The sequence below is a fragment of the Lissotriton vulgaris genome, chromosome 1_1 (assembly GCF_964263255.1).
Source record: "Lissotriton vulgaris chromosome 1_1, aLisVul1.2, whole genome shotgun sequence".
NCBI lineage: Eukaryota > Metazoa > Chordata > Amphibia > Caudata > Salamandridae > Lissotriton > Lissotriton vulgaris.
In genome coordinates, this window is record NC_141685.1 from 404,941,370 (window position 1) to 404,964,574 (window position 23,205).

General features: G+C 39.8%; 1 protein-coding gene across 1 annotated transcript in view; it reads left to right on the top strand.

The window, feature by feature from the left end:
* CYB5RL (cytochrome b5 reductase like) overlaps positions 1-23,205 on the top strand; it is a 182,197-nt gene that overhangs the window by 78,377 nt on the left and 80,615 nt on the right. The window contains exon 4 of the mRNA XM_086952629.1: positions 16,661-16,748. Within this exon, the coding sequence (XP_086808755.1) occupies positions 16,661-16,748 (88 nt within the window). The remainder of the gene's footprint in view (positions 1-16,660; positions 16,749-23,205) is intronic.

Sequence of the window (23,205 nt, forward strand, 5' to 3'; positions counted from 1 at the left end):
CCCAAGAACGATACACGAGTTGGGGAACTTCGCTAAGAAGAAGCTGCTGGAGATAAACGTTATAAAAACTAAATCTATGATTATAAGTCGATCCATCCATAAGCAATCATCATTTAAACTGAGCACCGTGAACCTGGAAGTAGTTGGTAGATACAAATATCTAGTGATACATTTGGATAAAAGACTAACTTTTCAAAAACAGAACGAGGCAATAGAAAAAAAGGGAAATGGCCTAACATTTGCATTTTGCTCAATTGCAAAACGTTTAAAAGGTCCCTCTTTCACACCACTACTAGCTATAATGAAAGCAAAACTTCTACCCACTCAAGCACATGGAAGTGAACTTCAGCATGGAAAAGACGCTACGACACCGGATAGTCTCCAAACACAAGCATATAAAAAAGTATTCTCACTTCCACATAACGCCTCACAGCGCAGGTGTTGTTAGAATTTGGGCTACAACAGCAACAGCTACACAGAAGATATGTCACAATAAAAGCCTGATACAAAGCCTGGCGCAAAAGAGAAAATGAGATCAACAATGCTCTCTGGAATACTTTACATGGCGACCCACAATCTGCCTACTCCAAATATCTTCAAACATCTTTACAGTCCACTAAGATGGTAGACCTTTAGCAGAAGAATCTTCCATTTACCACCTTTCAGTAAATCTTGAGGAAGGAGTCAAAACAACAATCACTACTGGAGGATAAAGCCATCCTAAGTAAGCGAGCCCACACAAGGATGGTTCTGCAATCCTATATAAAATTGCAACCAGCGTCATATTTGGGTCAGCTGTTTTCTTCCTATTTAATGTCCAAGTTTTTAGCAATGCGTTTTGGTTAACTGCCATCTAATGCAGACCAGCCAAGTTGGAAATATCAGGGCCCAAAGTCATGCAATCTTTGTGGATTACCAAAATAGGATTTTATTCATTTAGTTTGCATCTGTCCAGCTTTAAGCAAGGATTGCTGGAAATTGCTAAAGGGACTATTGAACGCAAGAGGCATTCGCTCCTGTATAACTGCAATATTAAAATGTCTCAATCTGGAAGATCCACAGCTGAACTGTTGTTTAATAAAATCTTTAACTAATCACTTGGAAGTACTGAAACAAGGCTTGTGGCAAAACGGCCAGATTTGTCTGTCCACTAAGTTAAATCTGTACAAATATAAATGATGAATAAACTATAATTGAACACAATATCATATTATGTTAAGAGAGTAGCATGGTGGCCCTTTAGATACTAGGGTAAATGTGTTAGTTAATTCTAATCATATGATTTGTTTATTTGTTAACAGGATGTAGTGCAAACGTCTGTGATAAGAAATAGTTTTTCTCTTTTAATAAGCATAAAAACATTTGTAATGGGTATTTTAATGGCACTATGCATCGCGACCTATTGTCACATTGTTATGGTTTTAATTAACTAAACAATCAACTTTATTCTGATTCTGATACTAGGAGGTGTGTAAGAATGTCCTAACATCCCCAACAAAACGTTCTGAACAACAACATACATCAGGCCGCCTCTTCCCCATTAAATAATACAAGAAAATATGAGTACATTTCAGAAGCAGCACATGCTACAGGTTCTCTTATCCTGTGACTGTAGTGAGGTACTCAACCAGCACTTGCAATCTCAGCCGTTTCCTACCATTCCTCCACTGATAAGGGATGCTTGTGAGGTGCCCTTTGAACAGGAAAGCATGTAAGCCGGCACCCTGTTTACGTTCTAGAGAATCTGTTTTGACAACCAGACTGTCAATCACTGCTGCATCCTAAGCAGTACTTGAAAGACCAGCAGACTTCCTATCACGCGAGAACTGACGGAAACTTCATTGCTGTTCTCACAAACATAACTTTCATGTTCGTACCAGTCTTTTCCAGAATGTTCACTCTTATGTTCTTGTGGGGAAATCACGTTTACAACGCTGTCAGACAACGCAGTGTCATTACCACGCGTACCATTACAACGCAAGTTATTACAACGACTTGCTTTAGGGAACTCACTGTTGGATTTTAAACCTTCCCTACTGTTGCACTGACTGGAGTTGGAATAGTAAAATATACTATTCCAAACTTCAGCGCTTCCCTAAAGCAAGTCGATGGAACAACTTGCGTTGCAATGGAACTCGTGGTCACGACGTGGTCGTTGTAAATGCATGCGTGAAAACGTCATACATCCTGTTCTTGCCAGTCCCAACCAGAATGTTCCGGTTATTTGTACATGTCAAAACCAAAAGTAATCAGTTTGACCCTCTGCTCACTTTCCAACAAGTTGCTATTATGTACACAAATAGAAACACATTTACATCTTCTTCCAACTGAATGAAGGTGAGAAGTTATTTTGATTCTCCATTTTAAATAGTATATGCTGTGCAAATTCTCACCTAGTCACCAGCCTTCACACTTTAGAATTATGTGAAAGTCCCTCAGACTGCACAAGTGTGTCTTTGGTTCTTTGAGGGCGTATGGGGGTATGAGGGCAGCTGGTGAGTATCTGTATAAATGCTGCAGCCTAGTACAGATAGTGTGACAGCACCATCCGAGTGGGTTTTAGTGCGTTGAGAGCGGCTATGAAGGTGGATTTGAGGAAATCGAAAATCGTTTCTGTTAGCATAGGCTGAAGCCATCTTGTTTGTGGCATGCATTTTGTTAGCTATGTAAATCTTCTGTCTTCACTGTTGCTTGCTTTTCTATTCTGCTTGTGTCATCAACTTTAGTTAACTCCTTCTGGTCGGGCCACAGCAAGGTGTGTGCTGAGCAAAGGCCTGTAGCTGCTGAAATGCACCTGGTTAAAGATGTAACTGTCGACTATTTGTGGCTGCTGTCAGCAGTTCTGTTTCCCTTCCCACTTTGCTGACTAAGTGATCTCCTATCTGCCCATGTTGTCGATAGTTATTCTTGTGTATGCTTGTACCTTCTATTTGTAACGACATTCTAACTCTGCAACAAACTCTGTATGTAAGCACCATGGTCTGTGTATTCAATGTACTACCTCCTGGAACACTTGACGGTGTTGTATGGACGTGGTCCCACTCATGAGTGATTAATAAACTTGTTATTCGAATTCCAGCTTCAGTGCCAATCTCTATTTTGTTGGTCTACGGACCCGTGGACAGAGAAGGGTGACCCCTGCACCGGTGTACTTATTAAAAGGCACATTTCCACAGTTTGGCACCCGACTCGTGGGGCCTCATCGGAGACGCGGCGGTCCAAAGGAGTCGTCTTGACGGAAGAGTGGAATTTTGCTGAGGAGACGTCCTGCATGAGGAGACCCTTATCTTTGCAGCCAAAGTGATTTTTCCGGTTTTCTCGATTTGACCATCCAGGTGGTGATCAGTCCCGACTGAGGTGTCCTTTGGCGTTATTTTTGCAGTGACCATTAGGCCGAACAAGAGATTGGCAGTTGGAAGTTGGAGACTCTTGTTTGGTAAGGTCGCTGAAGCGGCACACTTGATTTGCTTGGCCAAAATTTTGGTTTTGTTTGTTTGATTTATTTTTTGCAAAAGATAAAGGCAGATAATGTGGAGATTTTTCTCTACTTTTGAATATTTTGGAAAAGGAATATTTTACAAAAAAACGTGGTAGCATGCCTGTTCCCAGCACACTCCGTAGGCTGTGTTGCTGTCTTGGAGGTACCAAAATGGATTTAGACAGAAGTCAGCCGGCTCCCCCAGAGGGGGATACCTAATAGGCATATGTACATTAAATACAGTATTTCTTCCATAATGTATAGTACACTGTGGAACAAATATACGAAAAAGGATCCTGATCTCCAATGGTCAGTAAATGGGTCATTTGACTTTAAAAAGATTCAATATGTAGAACAGTGTTTGTTTAAAAGAAAAAGTCAACAAGATATGTTTGATTGTGTACGAGTGTGGGAGAAAGAAGTGCAAGAGAGGGTGAGGAAAGAAGAATCTATAGCAGAAAAAGAACGGTGTAAAAACAATATATCAAAAAGCGTTGGAATTAAAAAATAAAGAGATGAAGGCAATAAAAGAAAAAGAGGAAAGGGAGCGTTGTTTAGAGGTAACTGGCCAGAACCCTATTAGGCCCCCATTTATACCATACTTAATAAACCTCAGGATGATTCCATCTTGTTAGATCGACCTCCGCTGGTATACCTTTCCCTCTGCCCCTGTGGATGATCTTTCCAATGAAGAACATCTTTCTTCAGACGATAAAGACATAGATAAGCAAGATGGGCGGCAGACTCGCTCCACTTTGACTGTTGATGAAAAAGCCAATATCAAATCCACTGCTCACAAAGAAGCTTGTGGGACTACTTCTGCTCCAGATCTTGTAGCGATAGTACAGCAGTGGAAAGATTTAGAGCAGTTATATTTTGCAGAGAAGTTTACCTGGGAAGTAATACTTGGTTTTAGAAAAACTTAGAGACCAAGGATATTAATTCTGATTATAAACAATTAAATGATGGAACTTTCCTTTTTTTAAATATATCTGATCTAATTAGGCGAGTAGTTAAATTAAGACATGATACACTACGTATAAAACCTCAGAAAAATTCAGTTAGTTAAGTTAAAACTGCGACACACAGTTCATACCCCCGCGCCTAAAGAAGAAGTTTCGGGGAAAGACAATGACCCTAGTGATACTGTAGTTGATGTGAGACCTATGCGTGAAGCTGCGCCTTTGTATGTTCCTCTGAAGGGTGCGGGAACAAGTGCTAATAAAGATTCAGATGATGCAAAGGGATATTTTATCTATAATTGGGTCCATACTCCTTGTAGTAGAGCAGACGTTATGGCTTTGCCCAATCCGTGGAAAAATCCGTCAGCTTTCTTTGAAGAAGTGGAAGGAGCCATTCGCTCCTGCACTATGACCCTGCCAGATATTGATATGTTTTTGGGACTTATGTTGCCCCCTGATATGTGGAGAACAATTCGGAAAATAGATGATAATGGATAGATGATAATGTAGCATATTGTAGCATACTTCGGTGCATTTAGAAGAAATAGATGCGGCTAGGGAACCTGCGCAGTAACCACAACAGGAGATATTAGATCTTTCCAAAGCTATTGTGACTAAGTTAAAAACTCTCATACCCCCGAAGAAAATAGATCGGACAAAGTTAGTATCTTGTAAGCAGAAAGCTGAGGAGTCAGTTTCTGATTTCATTACACGATTTGAAGAGACATTTCATGACTTTAGAGAGCCATCATTGACAGATGATACGGGTAAGCATCTGTTCGTCAACAAATTTGTCGCTAACATGTTGCCAGAAATAGCCAGTTGCCTCAAGGCCAGCGAGAGTTTGTGGACTACGTCTTCCCCAGTCTCCCTTTTGACTATGGCCCAGTACTATGAGCATCAGGAATTGGAAGCAAAAGGCAAAGAGGATAAGAAGGTTAAGGATTTAAAGACGAAAGTAATGTTGGCTCAAGTATATGATACGCCATTCAGAGGTAGAGGTAGAGGCAGCCGAGCAGTATATACCCCTGGTGTACCCCCTTTCTCTCGAGCAATTTTGTCTTCTGACCAGTGTGCTTATTGTAAAGAGATTGGACATTGGCGTTCTGAGTGACCCCTTTTGCGAGGCCAGCCGTTTCAGCGGGGTCGAGGAAGTATGAAAGGATGCCCAGGGAATTCAGGACATAGGGGAGGAATAGGAAATCATACCAGATTTGAGGCAGTTGAACCTGGACCACATTCTCCTAATACCTTTGATAGACAGAATCAATATTAAATGTCAGATTATTCGGCTGATGGTCTAGTGGGATTCTGATAATGCATAGGAATGCCTAGGATAGGGTAAGGAACCGGTTTAGGTCCCAGAAGATCAGAAAGGTCCTTATGTTGATGCAAATGTCTTGAGCTCTACTGATGGGTTTCTGGTTGATACAGGAGCTACTCGTAGTGCTCTGTCTAAAAAATTGGTTCCTGGGCCTCCCCTGTCTGGCGCAATGAGAACATCGATAGGATTCGATGGGACACCTACATCTAGCCCACTGTCACAGCCATTTGCATGTAGTCTTGATAAATTCACTGCATGTCCATTTTTGCTTAACCCAAACACGCCGGATAATATCGTGGGCAATGATATGCTTAAATATTTTCTTGCTACAATACCTTGTTCCCCAGAAGGTGTGCGTGTTATTTTAAATGATAACTATCCAGTTGTTGAGACGTCTTGTCCCATTAAAGAGGATATCGCTCTGGTATCCTTACCTAGTACGTTATGGGCTACATCAGATACCAATGTGGGACAAATGGTTATCCCACCAGTACATATTCAAGTGAAGGAAGGTGCTTCATTGCCTCGACTGCCCCAATATAAAATATCTTGGGAAGGCGAAAAAGCATTGACGCACATTGTACAGGATTTGATCAAGGTGGGGGTTGTGGAAGAAGTTTCTTATAATACCTGTAATAGCCCTATCCTTCCTATTTTGAAAAGAGACACTGATACTAAAATTTACAGATTCATTATTGATTTACGTGAGGTTAACAAAATTGTGGTGACCCAATACCAGGTAGTCTCTGACATCACAACACTTCTTACAATAGTTCCTCTTACTGCCACTACATTTAGTGTAATTGATTTGAAAAATGCATTTATTTCCAAACCTATTCACCCTGACAGCCGTTATTTGTTCGGCTTCACTTTGAATAATAGATGATACAGATTCTGTAGAGCTCCACAAGGGTATACAGAGAGTCCTAGCATTTATAGTCAGGCATTGAAAATGCAGCTGGATTCTTTTCCTGTACCGAAAGGGGTGGCTCTATACCTACTCACACTCTAGGTACACTTTGAGTAGGGTTCACATAGTAGGAGTACGGTTGATTACTACCTTGTTTATATGTGCCTGCATATATACATTGTTAAGCACCATGGTAGAACTATATCTACTATTTACGCTTTTGGTGCTTTTGTCTACTATTCATAGCAGCACACATATTTTATGCAAGAATAACGTTGATTCAATAAATATTGAAAATGTCCCACTGTGTATTCTCTATATATTTCTCTGGGAATAAGTAGGCACAAGTGACTCAGCAAAAAGTTCGGTACTGTTTCCACGATCTCTGAGGGGTCAGGGTTGTTATGTTCAGTGGTTGCCAGAAACTATTTGCTCCCTGGTGGTTTAGGGGGCTTACAGTAGCACTGTGAGTTAGCTGGTCTATAGGCCAACATATCCTGCAGGGGTGTCCGGAATAAGTCTTGACACCAGGCCCTTATTTTATGTTGTCCACACAATGCGCAGGTTGTCCGGATTGGTAGGAACTACACAACAGTCCAACAATAACCCTTACTCTCAGGCTTGGCTTTCTCATGCTCATGTAATACTGCTCTGTCTGTGAAGAAATCTACAGAAAAGATTCTTTTATAGTGACTGTGTCTGCCGCGCCTTTAGATTGAGGGTGATAATGAGAAGTATGGCATTGGTTGATGCCAACATATATTAGGACTACTAACTTTCAATTAGAAACCAACTGTCCCTGTTTATCACTTATCAGAAATGTGAAACATATTGCCCTGTTAAACACTTCTTTAAAACAAAACTAAGATTCGTGGTCATATAGTAATTTACTAACTTAACCTTGATCTAGTTATAATAACGATCAGTTAGAATAAAAAAATTTTTTTTAGTTAAGTGACGGTGATAAAACTCTGAAGGGACCCAGGAAGGGGCCCATAAAAGAAATTGCTAAATTTCCAAAAGAGTAACTGAGTACTGCCACAGGAGCCAATGCAAGATGTTTCCTTACAACAGACTTCTCCTCTAGACAAGACTGTATTTCAAGGTAATTATGATGGAAGACAGCCTTAACTCCGCCACTGGAAAAGCCTTAATATAACATCCTTCCATGCTATTTATATTATATGTACTCACTGTTTCTGTATATTGAATGTCATTGTTACCTGTGTATTCCTTTATAAGCATCTTCATATATGTTAAGCTTTCTATGCAGACAATGGTCTCGCTTTATAAAAAAACTGAAAAAAATAAATTACAATCAAGCAAATCCAGGCTGGTCTCCGGATGTACCTTTTCTGTCTTTTGAAGTTGTGCCGGATGTGTTTTAAATGTGTCCGCTGTCTTATTGATTACTTGAGCAGTGTGAGAGCATGTGTGGCTTCTTTTCACACATGCATCTTCTACAAGTCTGTATCTTTTTAAGAACTAGTCCCCAGGTTATGAAGCTCTTTAAGCTCAATGACTGCACAAACCTTAGATTGACAAAGCCTATTTGGCCTTCTGCAGTTAGAAAATAGCAGTAGTGGTATTATTGGGTGTGGTAGTAGATGCAACTGTGTGTATTGTTCCTCCCTGAGCTTTTACAAATGGGCGTGACTGCTGTTCTTGCAGATGTGCAGTCAGAATGTGCCCACAATGCACTTCTGTCCCAGCGGATGCAGGTCCAAATTGTGCCCAGGATGCATTGGTGTCACCACAGGTGATGGGACAGAGTGTGATTAATACAGACTAGGATTTAGAGTAACAGACCAAGGGGGACAGAAAGAAGGGGTACTGTACTGGCAGGGAGTTAGTTGGACTTAGAGGACGAGAATTAGACAGAGGTGTAGATAGATAGATAGATAGATAGATAGATAGATAGATAGATAGATAGATAGATAGATAGATAGAACTGCAGTATCAAGGGTTCAGCAGGTGCAGAGGCTCGAGGAACCTGGGATGTGAGAGCCCTAATGCTCCCCAAATACAACTGTTGTTTTTACCCAACTGTGGGATGGGCTCATTTTGTTTGCTTCCACTACGGCCATTGTCACCCTTTCTATGCATAGGTAGATAGAGAGATAGATAGATAGACAATAGAGAAATAGATAGAGAAATGGATAGTTAGAGAGATGGGTGAAAGGAGAGACAGTGGTGGACAAAAATTGATGGATCTGTGGGGCTTGATATAAATAGACAGGCAGATTGATGGTGGTATAGAGGTAGATACAGACAGATAATGATAGATGAATACGTTGTTGTAGATAGACATAAACAGATATATATTGATAGATAAATAGAAACGTAGATTGAAGGAACGAAGATAGATTCAGTTTAAAGTGTGCCTGCCCTCTCCAGATGTTCTCTCTCTCCCCCTCTCTTTTCTTTGTCTATCACACCCTCTGTCATTCTTTCTCCTTGTCTTTCAGTCTCTCTTAGACTCTCTCCCTTTCTCTGTTTCGCATTTCTCCCTGTATCACTGTCTTTCGCTTTCTTTTCTTTGGCTGTTTCTCTCTTACCGTGTCTCTGTTGTGTGCTCTCTCTCTCTCTCTCTCTCTCTCTGTCAGTTATTGTCTGTCAGTGTCTTGCTCTGTTTCTATTAGTCTTTCTCTATTACTCTCACACTGTCTCTCCCTGCCTCTCGCTTCATATTTTTCACTTTCTCTTCTTGTCTTTCACTGTCTATCCCTGGCTTTCGCTGTCTTTATTTCTATCTCCAAATCTGTCTTTGTATATCCACCTCTCTCTTTGCCTTTCTATGTCTTTCTCCCTCTCTTTGACTTTTCTTTAACTTGTATCTTTCTCTCTCTAACCCTGTCTCCCCCTATCTCCCCGTCTTTCTCTGTCTCTCTCTCTTTATCTTTAACTGCCTGTCATTTTCCACTTCTTCCTTCCGGTCTTTCACTCTCCATTGCTTTCACTGTCTCACCCATGCATAAAGGGATTCCTGGCACCATTTAAAACGAGAAGTTGTCAGACATGAAGAATGTGGAAGGCAGGGGTTGGAGCTTTAGATGGAACTGGACTTACAGGCAATCACTTCCTGGGTTTATGATGACATGTCCATGGCAAGGATGGAAGTGGATTTATAAAACCATCTGTTGCACTTTTTAGGTTTCTAATTACGGTCATTATTGGTTTGGCTACTTCGCTGCCGCTTAGTTAATCACAAATTTCATCCCTGAACTTTGTTGTGTTTCTCTTTTCTGTTCCCTTCTCCTAACCTTGAACCTTTGCCTTATTGGATTTCTGCTGAAACTTGAATCCTATGTTCTTTAGTCTTCATTTGAGCTCGGCTGCCCTTAATAAGTATCCCGGGGCTTCAATCCTTGTTCCCGGTTGGACACATAGCTCAAGTTCTTAACTGCACAGAGAAAGGGGTAATACAATATGAGTATACAAATGTGGCTGTGCTTTGTTTTTTCAAAGAGAACCAAAAGATGGCTTGTGAAGGTCCTGAGCCGATGTTCAGTGCCTGTCCTTAACAACTGTTTCCAAGTCTCTCCTTTCCCCTATTTTGCCTCTGATTCCTAACTGAGATATTTTAGTTGGAACAGGTGGACATGTGACAATCTGTCTATCTTGCCAAATTCCTGTCATTCGCTTCCCATTTCTCTTTCCCTGTGTCTCCCTAACTCTTTCTTTCTCAGTCACTTGCTGTATTTCTCTCTTATGGTATTTCATTTCCCTCCTGTCTCCCCTTCTCTTTCTTTCTGCCTGTCCTGCTGTGTTTCTCGCTTTCTCTGTCTCTTTCTTTGTCTATTTTTCCTTTGTCTATCTCTTCCTCTCTCCTTGTCTCCCCCTCTCTTTCTGTATCCATCACTCACTCTCTCTCTCTCTCTGTCTTTCTGTGTCTGTCACAGTATTTGACTACTCTGTCTTGCCTGTCTTTCTCTATCTACTTTGTCTTTCCATATTTCTCTGTTTTTATCTGTCTCACTGTGTCATTGTCTCTCTGTACTTGTCTTTCTTTGATTTTTCCTGCCGCTCTCGCAATTGCTTTTTATGCCTCTTTCTAGCTTTCTCTGTCTGCCCCTGTGTTTTTCCTTCTTCTTTGGTCTCTCTCTTCCCAACTTTGTATGTCCCTATATTTCTCTTTCTTTGCCTTGTTGTTTCCTATCCCTCCCAATCTCTCTCTCTCTCCCTATCTCCCATTCCATTGATGAGCACTCTATTTTTGTCTTGCATGAGTAACTTTATTTGCAAACATCTCCACTGTAAAATAATACACTGTTATCTATCCTCAATACATTTTGGAAATTGTTAAATAGACACCACAAATGAGATCTTCAAACTCTTTTCCTCAATCTTTACAGTTCATTTTTCTCCTAGAATAGTCAGTATTGGAACAAGATGGCATTGTCATAGTGCTAACTGGGCCCATGTAATTTTTTTAACAAATATTAGAACATTGGAATGTTGGGAAATCCATTGCAGACAATGGAGTGCTCCCTGCTTCTACGGGCCGGTAAAGGCCCGCAGAGCAACATTCCAATGTTCTACAAAGGCTTCTCGAAGTTCGAGGGGATTTATATCCCCTCGAGCTTCGAGAACCCTTTGTTTAATTTGTTAGAACATTCTGCCCTCTAGTGGCAGAATGTTCTAATAGCCTTATAGCCCTTCGTAGCAGGGCTATACGGCTATTAAAGTCCCGCTGTTTCGTTAAAGTCCCTCGCCTTCGGCTCGGGCCTTTAACGATTTAGCGGGCCTTTATTAGCCGGTATAGCCCGCTACGGTGGCTATAGTATTGTTAACCTCTTGCTATGTTGTACATACAGTTGGTCCTCCGATGGATCTTGCTCTGTGCTGGATATTCGGAGGATGGACACTTACCCTAAAGGGCCAGGAATAGGATAGCTGTACCTTCAACTCAAATTCATTACAATTAGGTGAAGCTCTCAAAGTATCTATTATCATAAGTAACCCAAAACCAATAAATCACTCCCAAGGAATGATGAGTCAGAACAGTAGAGTCAGTTTAAGAATTTACAGTTTAGTTTTCACTCCATAAGTAAAGAACATTTGCATTCAAATAAAGTAGCATACAGCCCTAACAATCAATTAGTAAAGGATGTAATGAAATATACCAAGCCTCTGAGATTCAGGGAGAATATGATGGATGATCAGGATAATCTTCCTCAGCCGGGGCGGATTTGGACAGCATAGGTGTTGATAGGAATGGGAAGCCAGGTGCGCCTTGTAAAGACTCTCAGAAAAGTTCAGTAAAATTCCAAGTAGCCAGTTCAAGTTCGTCAAGACAGCAGTATGTCTCAGTTTGTCGCTGTAACCACAAGAGTCACAGCAGCATGACAAGAACCCTTCATCTGAAAGGTTCGATCTGCCACAGGACACCGGTCAGCAGTAACATGTCCTAGTCCCAGTAGCAGAATTTAAATCTGAATCAAAAATCAGATAACCCATATCTCGAAAGGCAGCTGCTGCAGACCCACAGTTTCTCCCAAAGTTGAGCAATTATACTCGAAAGAATTTCCGAAGTGACACCCCCTGGCATTACCAAATTGTGAGAACACTCAGTTCCATTGGTCAGTCCAAAGTAAGATGAGGGTGATGTTGCAGGAAAGAAGATTCAAATCCGGAAAAATTAACTAAATCAATTACGCAATTCCTCATGTAATGTAAGTTAGAGGCACATTGAACAATGAAACCTGGAAGATGATGACATGAGGATTAAAAACTTTCTGTTCTCATGCAGCTGTTCCAGAGTGTAGCAAAATTTGTTGCAAATACGCTATTCAGTCCGGGAGATATCAAAGGAAACAGTTATCATTTGAATAGAGTTTGCAGTATTTAAAAAAAAGTTCCCATACGCTTTGGAATATTCAGTCCATAACTTCTCTGGAAGGGAGAAATAAAATATGAGAGCCTACAAGAAATTTGGCTAATATACCACAATGACCATGTTAATTGTGAATCACACATTAATAAAGAAACTAACATATAACTTCAGAATACATGATTAAACATTTCAATCTGATCATAATTAATACATGTAAGTATAGGGTACTCATACTATTTTTGTAAGTGTTAACATTATTCATATAAGAAATGCATATTCATCTTTGTAGTTTATGTGTTATCCAACTGATACATTTATAAAATACATGTTAATAAAGTTTCATGAAGGCATATATAAGTATATTCATGTAGCACCTACTTTTCTTTTGTCATTTTCGGGGCATACATTATAACATGAGATAACATTTTTGTAACTTTTCTCATGAATCAAAGCCATTAGTATTAAAATCCATAACAATAACATTTTTCTCCTACATTATTCTAACACATATACATCAGTGAACATAGCATTTCATTATTAATAGTCACATCTATATTAATTAAACATATAATATGTCTCAAATCTATCTTTTTATCTGCATGCTTTTATGATGCAGTATCTGAATTGTATTTATTTGCATCATTTTTCATAATGTGGAAATTAACACACATTTTGTCATCCTGTGCGTACAAGTAGTCATAATCATTTCCTTTATCAGTAAAATCGTTTGATGTAATCTCTGCTCTATCAGCATCACAAGTAAGTTATTCCTTGATGTCTTCAACAGATATATGTTTACATGTTAGCTGCTTCCCTTCCACCAGACCAGCCTTGCAGTGGAGGAGGACTCCATTGCAAACTACATGCTGTTGGATTGTGTGCTATCTTGTTTCCTGTGGTACCCTTGTGAAGCATGAATGGGTTAAAATGTCAGTACTTACAAGGGAATGTGGCCTGAACGTAGAACCCTGGCCCAGGCCCACAGTATTACTTTACCAGCCTTAAAATTCCAGAACTTATTACGATGAGCCCTAGCTCTGAAACTAAAGTCCTGGTCACTGATTTTTTTAGGGTCCTCCGTTTCCTCTCATTGACAGACATAGGAAAAGAAAGTCGTACAGTCTTTTACATTAATACAGTAAGGCTGTAATACAAATTGAAAGAACAAAAATATGATGGCATCAACCTTGCCTCCTTTTAGGTGTAATAAAGGCAGACTACTCCCTGCATCTAAAAGAGCCTTGCTTCTGGAGGAAAACAAGGACAAAGCAGGAAAACCTTACATGGACAGAGGGAGTCCTTTTGTTAGTGACCCCTAAGTGGAATATTGAGTCCAGCATGCCTTTAACCGAATTGGCCTACTTGGATTCAGATATAGTTACATGGGTGAGTTCACATGAATGCCATGGATATTGCTGTCTTGTGGGGGGTGATCACCCTTCTTGATCCTGTGTACTTAATCACTGATTTTATCAAACTGTTGGATCCCCTAAAGCTTTTTTAGCAGACAACATCAAATAGTCCCACTCTCTCATTTCAGTTCTGTAGTCTGCTTATGTAGTGGGAGATTTTCTTCTTGACTTGAAGGCTCTCAAAAATACTACGGTCAGTTTAAGTTTTCCAATTTCACCCCAGCCTCTTATACTCGGACACTACTTTGTCTTTAGATTACTTTGTCTTTAGATATATGTTCTGAATTGTCCAATTGTTATCCCAATTCTTCTATTACTTACAGGTAGCCAGTAGCCAATTCCAACCAATGGTTGTCCAGCCAGACTTCCGAATAGGAGCATGTGCTGCTGGAAGGTTTATTATTACTAGGAAGAATCAATTTATTTTATACTTTTTAGCATCCGCTTTCTTAAAAGGACATTTTGTTGGTGTTCATAAACAATGTATCTAGACAGTCTTTTTATGTAGGTCTTGACAGCCAACAGGTGTGTCATCACTTTAGAGGACATTTTCAAGGCATATGTGATTCTTTGGCACCTTGCAGGTGGAGGAAGACATTACTTAGCGCATGTGAAATATTTATTTTGGTACTTCCAAAAAGACATGTTGCAATCCCATTTTGTGAGGGTTGGTGGGAGAACCTTTGCCTGTGTCTTTGTGTAAAATGTTCCAGCATATACCATGTCCTGAACAGAATAATGTATCAGAGTATTGAATATAGCAAGTAAAGGAAATGCTTGTTAGGTTACCGGTAATCAGGGCAAAAGTCCAATCGATGTAGAGAATTGACATGCATTTTAAGAATGGTAAGGATCAGGTAGTAGCCCGCAAGCGCATGAGTCCCACGAGTGTATGTCTTACTCTAGTTCAAAGTGTCGTGCAGGAATCTAGTGTCCACACAGTAAGATGTTGCCCAAGTGGTACCAAGTATAATGGTTGCATTTCGAGAGAACATCAAGTTGATGGGATGAGTAGGTACTGTTAACAGATAAGATCTGTGGGGATGGAGACAACGTTGGGGTATCTGGAGAGTGATTACCTATTTGCAGTTGCTGTAACATGCACATGTTATTGCAAATCCTTTCGAATCATCAATGAAATAATTGAGTTACTTTTCCTTCGTGTAACAGTTTAGAATCAGGTCACAATCATCCATCAAGTTGATGAATTGTAGAAGAAAGTAAAGTAGTCCAACATTATTAGACCAATATCATCTGAGAAGATAAAGGTTAACCGTACACTGTTGTAATGTGTCTGCCATTTCATTCTCTGAATCTTTTCCTCCTTAGCAAAGGTGACCAAGTCTAAAGTATGTTCTTCCAATTGAAACATGTAAATGGGATTTTTGGATGTCTATTGTTGCTACAGTTAAAGCTTCACCTGTATCTATCGGTTGTCTTTTTTACATGTGCATCTCCATGTACCTTACATGTATCAATACTTCACAAAAAGCGAACATCCTAGATTAGAGGGATCTTTGGGTATATAAATTGAAATACACAGGAAGCAGTCGTATGGGGAATTATATTAAGCTGTTATGTAATAAGATTCGTAATCTTCCTTATCCTTCCATTGTTCTATAAAATAATATCTGGGACACAGCATGTGTCTACTGTCTAGACATTTGGCATAGTAATTTGTCTGTTTCATAGATATGTGGACAACGTATTCATTAGACCCATTACAGCTTTTCATAATGTCTAGTTTGATGAAGTGAGTAACATTAAATTGGTCAATAGTAAAAGCTGTTGTGTACAAAACTATGTAGCTTAAGGCTACAGCAGGCTGCAATTGCTTAAAATATATTTGTTCTTTTTTACTATATATTATTTTTATCTTTGTTAGGTAAAGCATTGTGTTTTTCATGAAGTTTGGTACAGATATCTACTGGTTTACTGCCAACCTAGTGTTTTAGATCTCGTATATGTTCTCTGATGCATTGGTACCCTAAAAGTTGACGAAAATTTACATAAAATGTCTGCCTTTGTGTACGTACGAGACAATATGTGCGTGTCCATATTCTTTGCAAGTTTGCCGGAATCTTTGACAGTTGAGTCTCCTAAAAAACAAAACACAATGTTGAACCCCACTTGTTTAAGTGAGTTGCAACTGGTGCTTTAAAACTGACCTTTTCTCCCTTAATGTTTCGGAAGACCACATATCCCCATAGAGGCTTCAGAGTGAGCTCAGTGTATTAAAAGCAAAAGGGCATCTTCACATTTCTTAATACCATTCTGCAAAATGTTATATTATCAGTATTTTGCACAAGTACTAAAAGGTTTTATTAGTCTTTTATAAGTTTCAAAATACTCCTTAGTGCAAGGATCCAAATTGCGCTGTGCTAGAGCAAGAATCGGGATATGCTGTGGCTTTCCAATCCCATATAGGATATCAAGCGCAACCTTACTTACAAATTTAGGCACAGAACAGTCATATCTGATGGGATTTAAAGTCAACCATGTGTCCTCCAGGTTTAGTACCATGTTCTTATCATGATATTCAAGTGAGTACAGTTAACCGCTAGTGTTGCGCTATCCACATCTGTAGGACACGATTGTAAGGTATTAGGGAAAAAATCAAGGTATCATTTGCGCCTGACCCTAGTAAAGAACACATCTTAAATGTCCTTATTTGAAAAATGTATTGATCCGAATAGCTGAAATAAATTGCCATATTTCTCCTTTCATTGTACACTTAGAGGGATTATTAACAACATGGAAATTCAACGAGCGTATACTCCAGTTAACCCTGTGAATGCAGAAGAGTATTTTGAAGTACTTATTAAGGTAAAACTCACATTACTCTACTCTTGTTTTATTTTGGCAAAATGAATCTGCTGAAATGCCATTTCCCTGGAACCCCGTATAGTCAGGAAGTAATCCTGAAGTTAAATTATTGCATACGCTTTTGTGTTAGTGAAATTGTTTCTGCAATGACATTACCAACCTATGTGGAGCCTAGCAGTTTCAGCATTTTTCTGGCATTATGGAACATGGACGGCATGAGTGTGGGTCTATATATAAAATCATCAGGGTACCCGAATGTGGCGTTAGGAATAGCTAATATATGCTTACATATGTATACTTAATTCTGTGATATTTAGATGATAATATTTTTGTATTCAAATATATTTTTCCTTGCTATTCTGACATAGAATCCTCAGTGGCTGCAACACCTTTAGCATTGTAATGGATTGATGGTATTTGCATTCATTTAGCTTGTCACAAAATCTTCTTTGTCCCGAAAGTACTGAATGCTGATGACACTTAAATGTTTGCTTGATGTTCAGGTTTTCTTTAGTGCCCGGTGCAGACAATAAACTGAATTTAGTGCTCTGTTTTATCTTCAATAAAGAAAATAATTGAGGTGGTGCATTACTGGGTTGACGTTGTTAAATCCTGGCCATTTACATAAAGGTCGGTTCATACATCCTGGAATCATATATGGATGCTGGCCAAGATTTTCCTTAGAAAGGTATAGCTGTACAATCCTAGTAAGTTAAAATCACATAACTTTGTTACAGAGATATTAAGTTCACCTGCGCAGTCCTCATTTTATGACCTCTCAAAGTATAAGACTGCAAGCTTTAAGTGGAGCTCGGTCTTGGTGATGGTGTTAAGTTCAGAAAGGAGCCCTCTTTTAGAAGTAATAAAACCCAGATTAGTATAAAAGTGATATGGGACTTTACTGCTCTTTCTAAATCTTTAGTGGTGCCTAGCCAGTTTAGTTGGTAGGACTGGAAAACACATTTTAAAAGTTCAGTGTTCTTTCATCTTTGGCTATTTTCTTGTGGCCACACCTTTTCCTGATAATAATAGTCACATGCCTCTTTGTAGTTTCAAGTAAATGTGTTCTTTTTCTGCAGATCTTAATTGATATTCATAAAAACTGAATATCTTTCTCTATGTGTAGGATTCTGAACACTTTTGCAAAAGAGTAATATATGCGTTTTTTAATAACAAACATTTTATTGATTTCCAATAACATTTGAGAACAGACGCACAAGTCATTTACCACTGCAGACGTTACATGCACCCAAATAATAAATGTATGCTTTTTAATACATTGTCTGTCTATAGTTATATTTTCTCTTCCCTTTTTAAAATAATAATAGAACAAGTACATTCTTTATTGTGTAGATTCCTGAGGCTAAGCAGTAAAATCGTAAGTTATAAAAGAAAGAGTACATCAGACATCACTGTAGAAAATATGCATTTTCTGCGTGGTCATCCCATATTTTTTGTCTTTTGCTAGACCATATATTTGTGCTGGCATTAGGGCTCTGTGCACTTCAATCCTGCTAACCAGTGGTAAAGTGCCTTTGTTTTCACTTAAACATGGTTAAATTAACATATTCCTAATTGGTTTATTTAACTTATATATAAGTCCTTAGTATATGGACAAAATGTACCCAGCTATAGTTAATAGTTATTAAAACCTATTGTTGATAGTTATTAAAAATCCAATTCAATAGTGATGTTGGATTTTTACTTAATATCAAGGAAAAGTATCTTTTAGAAAGTTGCCTTTCCCAGCATGAGGTTCCTAGAGACTAAATTAGCATTTGCTCTCCCACTTATCCTAGCTAATATTTGACACTTGAGTAGGTGTGGAAAAGGTGCATGCTTCCCAGGAGCAAGCAATAGGCTGACCTGAATGGGCAAAAATAATTCCTCTGAGCTGCTAAGAATATGCAGCGTGTGGCTGTGAATATCCTGCTTGAATGTCAAATCCTGCTTGACAGGTTTGCTGGGCTTACATATAACTATCTGAAGCAGACTTTAAAGGAGTGGAAATAGGATGCCAAAACAATACTTATGAATCTCCTATCTCCTGTCTGGTTTCTTGAAAACCCTACTTTTGCACACTGGGGGTGCATTTGAAAGGAAGGGAAATGGGATGCTCTCAGGTTAATTTGATGAATTTGCAGCTTCACTCTGACGAGAGCTGTAGTTATTCCTTGAGTTGAATAGTCTAGTCCCCCACCTCAAAATAATAATCCAATTTTTTACATCCAGTATAGTAGTTAAAAAGAAACATGTGTACATAATGGACATCCGTTAAATAAAATATCATAACCCGGGACACGCTGGCTGAGATCCTAGATGTCTGTAGTGGTTTTTGTCTCCCAGTCTTTTTCCCACTTTTCTACCACTGACCGGAAATCAGTCACTGCTGAGCTTGAAAAGCCTGGTGAATTAGCTGGAAGGTGAGGGGCTGCCATGCAGTATCTACTATCTTTAGTGATGGCTCCCTCAGCACTTATAGCGCGTATGACAACACAACCCAATTTGGGACCAGAGGTGGCGCACCAATGCAGCCCACTGTTGATTCAGGCCAGGGGTGAAGGCAATATGGGATTTCTCTTTTGGGCTGGGGACAGAGGTACCAACAGATTCTAGGCAGGTCCCGTGAAGGAACTGGCACTACCATGAAATATAGGCAGTCTCAAGTGCTCCATGGATGGGTGGGGGTGTGAGCATAAGGGGCAGAGGACAAAAGGCCTCAACACTGCTTTCCTGCTACTACCTGGTTCATTCTCATTCTGACAGCTGCTCCTCCAGGATCATGGCCTCTCTAGTTGCTGAACTCGTGAAAGAGTCTTATCACTTTTGGTGTCTGTGAAGTTTGGTTATTTTGTGCATGTATTCATGAAAGGGAACCCGGTTGAGTAGAACCTCTTTTCTCATCCTTGTTTATTGGCACTTTGGCACGGAAAATTGCTCAAAGTAAAGGAAAGTCCACAAGGAACCAGTACTTGATCCTGTCACATTTGTGCCCAAAACTGTGCAAAGAGCTTTCCCAGGATCATGCAGACTCAGGAGGGAAAGCTGTTTCCTACACACTTCTTGTCAGTGTGTTGCTTTGTGTGTTGCCTTTTCTGTGTTGACTGTCCCTTATCTTTGCTCCAGTGTTGCTGCACACTTGGTTATCGAGATGGATTTCTTGAGGGTTGTGAGTGGTGCGGTAGTGGGAGGCAACAGAAGAGTTCCAGAATGGCGCTTGATATGCACAATGTCACACTTTGGCTGCTCCTTCAATGCAGAGCCCACACCATGTATTCCCAAAAGCATGCATAGCTTGGCCTCATAAAAACCCCTTCCTGAGGGATTTGTTGGAATATCCAAATACATTGTGGCAGCCTTTGTCCCTGTGAGGTCGGTGGCTGTTTCTGGCATATAAAAGGCAACATTTGGAAAGGCTTGATGCTTCACAATATATCTCATTCCCTGATTTTTCATTGCTCTGAACTTCCACATTTTAGTCCTTTCTGTCCTTGATTCAGGTATTTGTCCTTTGCTAATTATCCTCCTTGGTCTGTTTTTCTTTTCTTGGTGTTTCAAAATATTGTTATAATTATTTCTCAAGCAGTTGTAATTCATCGTGGATTTTCTTTTCATGGATTTGTTGTTTTTGCTTGGCTCTTTTCTCATTATTAATGTTCAGGAGGCGTCTGGTGCCTTACTCTTATAACCAGTGCTATTTACATCAAGAATCTCAGGATTTCCAGAGTAGTTTTTTCACTTTGTAGATTCTTCCCCCTCGCTGTAACCCTCTACAGGAGACACCTTACACCATTTCAGGTACATTATTATGTGGTGGGTGGCACTGTGGCTACTGGGAGGAATTGCACTTTCCTCAGGCTTTCGGGAAGAACTTATTACAGACCATCTTCGCATCAGCTCCTCGACACTCGCATTGGTCCCCATGAAGAAGTGAAAACAATTGTAGGTGAAAACGTGCTCTGCTTCATCAAGACACTGTACAAATAATTGTCAGTGTAATTCTCTGGCATGAAACGGCCAAGATGGATGTGGAGGGCAAGGTGGAGCGCTCTCTGTAACTGTAATCCAAATGGAACAAGACTTAAATGATGCCACGATTAGAGACCAGACTCTGGAAAGAAGAGATCCCAGAGTCCAGAAGCTGTTGCAGGAGTTGGCTTCATCTAAAGACTGTGCAATAAATAGTGTTGTGAAATTGAAATGTGAAGAAATACCAGAAGAAAGGAAGGAATTTAAGAAACTTTATTCACAAAGTGAAAGAGCTTGTGCCATGAGCAGTGACTGCGCAGAGTCACGGTGTGTTCAAGAATCTGTCTCAGGACGTCAGTTATATACAGGATAGTCACAAGCAGATGTCCACGCGCCTAACAACCAATCGGAACTGACTGCATAAACAACACCTAGACCTACAACATCTCCCTTTTTATGGGAGAAATAATTACATGAACTCATACACTTTAATAGTAATGGTTGGAGTGGAAATAATAATGCAAAACAGTAAACTTCCTGTACCCCTATAAGCACCTCAGGACAACTAACATTAAATAGTAAGGGTAAGGTTAATATAAAATGCGCCAGGTACTATTAAGCAAAGGTTTAGAAAGGGAAGGGGGTTCCTAAAGATGGGACCCTAAAAATGAGTTATACTAAAACTGCCTGATTTAGTTTGAGTCCCCCAAACTATTTGAGGAGATCTAATTCAATCTATAAGTGGCAACACTCCAGACATCTCCCCCCTTACATCATAACAATGATGCTAGTTTCGCGTATACTGTCTTTTATGTAGTGGCATCGGAGCCAACACTTGTGAAATAATGTCCGTGAGGAACTCTGCGTTCTTCCAATAAGTTCTTCGTTTTTGAAGGATATATGGGGTCTCAAGGCCACAAGAGTATCTTGGGTGCAGAAACCGAGCATAAAAAGACATAGTCTATAGCGTAGCCATTCTTTTGTGTGTTAACTTCTTGGGACACTTGGAAGATGATTTAAACAGAAAGCATTCCTTGAGCTGTAGTCCGGTATTCATTTCCACCAAATGTTCTTTCTTGGCCCAGAATAGAACCATCTATGTTTGAAATGAATACATTAGTCTAATGGACAAATTTATCTAAAAGGAAAACTTTCATAAGAAAAACTTCTTACAAGTTCTTCTGAACTGCTGTACTTAAGAAATGGTATGACTTACTATCTTCTGCTTGAACATATCCTACACTATATCAGATGAAGATCTTAACAGACTTACTTATACGGTAGATAATTCATAACTGATATCTGTTGGAACAGAATAGAGAGGACTGACACATATAGAGCTCACCTCATATCATCCTGTGGCAAACGTCGAAATCTGAAACTGGAAGTAAGGTGATGGTATCTTTGTTCAGCTGAACACATGGCAGAATCTTCCAATCACAGTATCTTAATAACAGAATGATGATCGAAGAATGCCACCTTCTTATCTCCAAACTCTCCTCACATCTTACTCCGGAGAAGAGCCCTATTAGAAGTTACATGTGACTTCAGTAGCAGAGCGTTACAAGTCTATAAATAAATAAATAAGTTCCATACTGGGGCTCAGAATCTAGGGTCAGCTTTTCTTTCTTCTTCATGGGAGGAGTGGCGTGACGAGTTTGAGAACATAGGGCCAGATGTAGGTAAGTATATTTTACCGATTCATAAATACCGAATTTTACTGATTCGGTATTTATGAATCGGTAAAATAGAAGGGGGGAGATTTAGGAAGAATCGGTAATTGAATTACCGATTCTGTAAGAATCGGTATTTACCGAATTGGTAAATACCGATTCGGTAATGCCCATTGATTCCTATGAGCATTGAAGCCCATAGGAATCAATGGGCATTACCGAATCGGTATTTACCGATTCGGTGAATACCGAATGTTGCAAGGGTGCAGGGGGTGTCACTTTGACATCCTCTAGCACCCCGATTTCAGGCATGTGTGACATGTGGCACACAGACATGCCCTAAGGGCATTTCTGTCTGTCACATGCCATAGGTGTGCATGCACACATGTGCATGCACACCTGGAATCGGTATTTTACCACCCAATTGGATTGGGTGGTAAAATACCGATTCGGTAAGGCCTGTGGGACTCAGAAGAGTCCCACCTACATCTCAAAATTACCAAATCAGTAACAATACCGATTTGGTATTTTACCGATTCGGTAAATTTACCGAATCGGTAAAATAGGGCCCCTACATGCCAAATACTGAATACCGTTCGGTAACAGCCGAAATCGGCCGTTACCGACCGGTATTTTGGCTTCTACATCAGGCCCATAGTGTACTTTATCACCCACATTGTTTTCCCTTTGTTGTGTTTCCATTAGCAGTCTCTCTCTCCGCTTTCTGTGCTGCTGTTTTTTTTTTTCAATCACTCACCCCCAGTCGCAGATCTGGGTTGAATCTATCATCGTTCTTTAGTTCACTAAGCCACCTC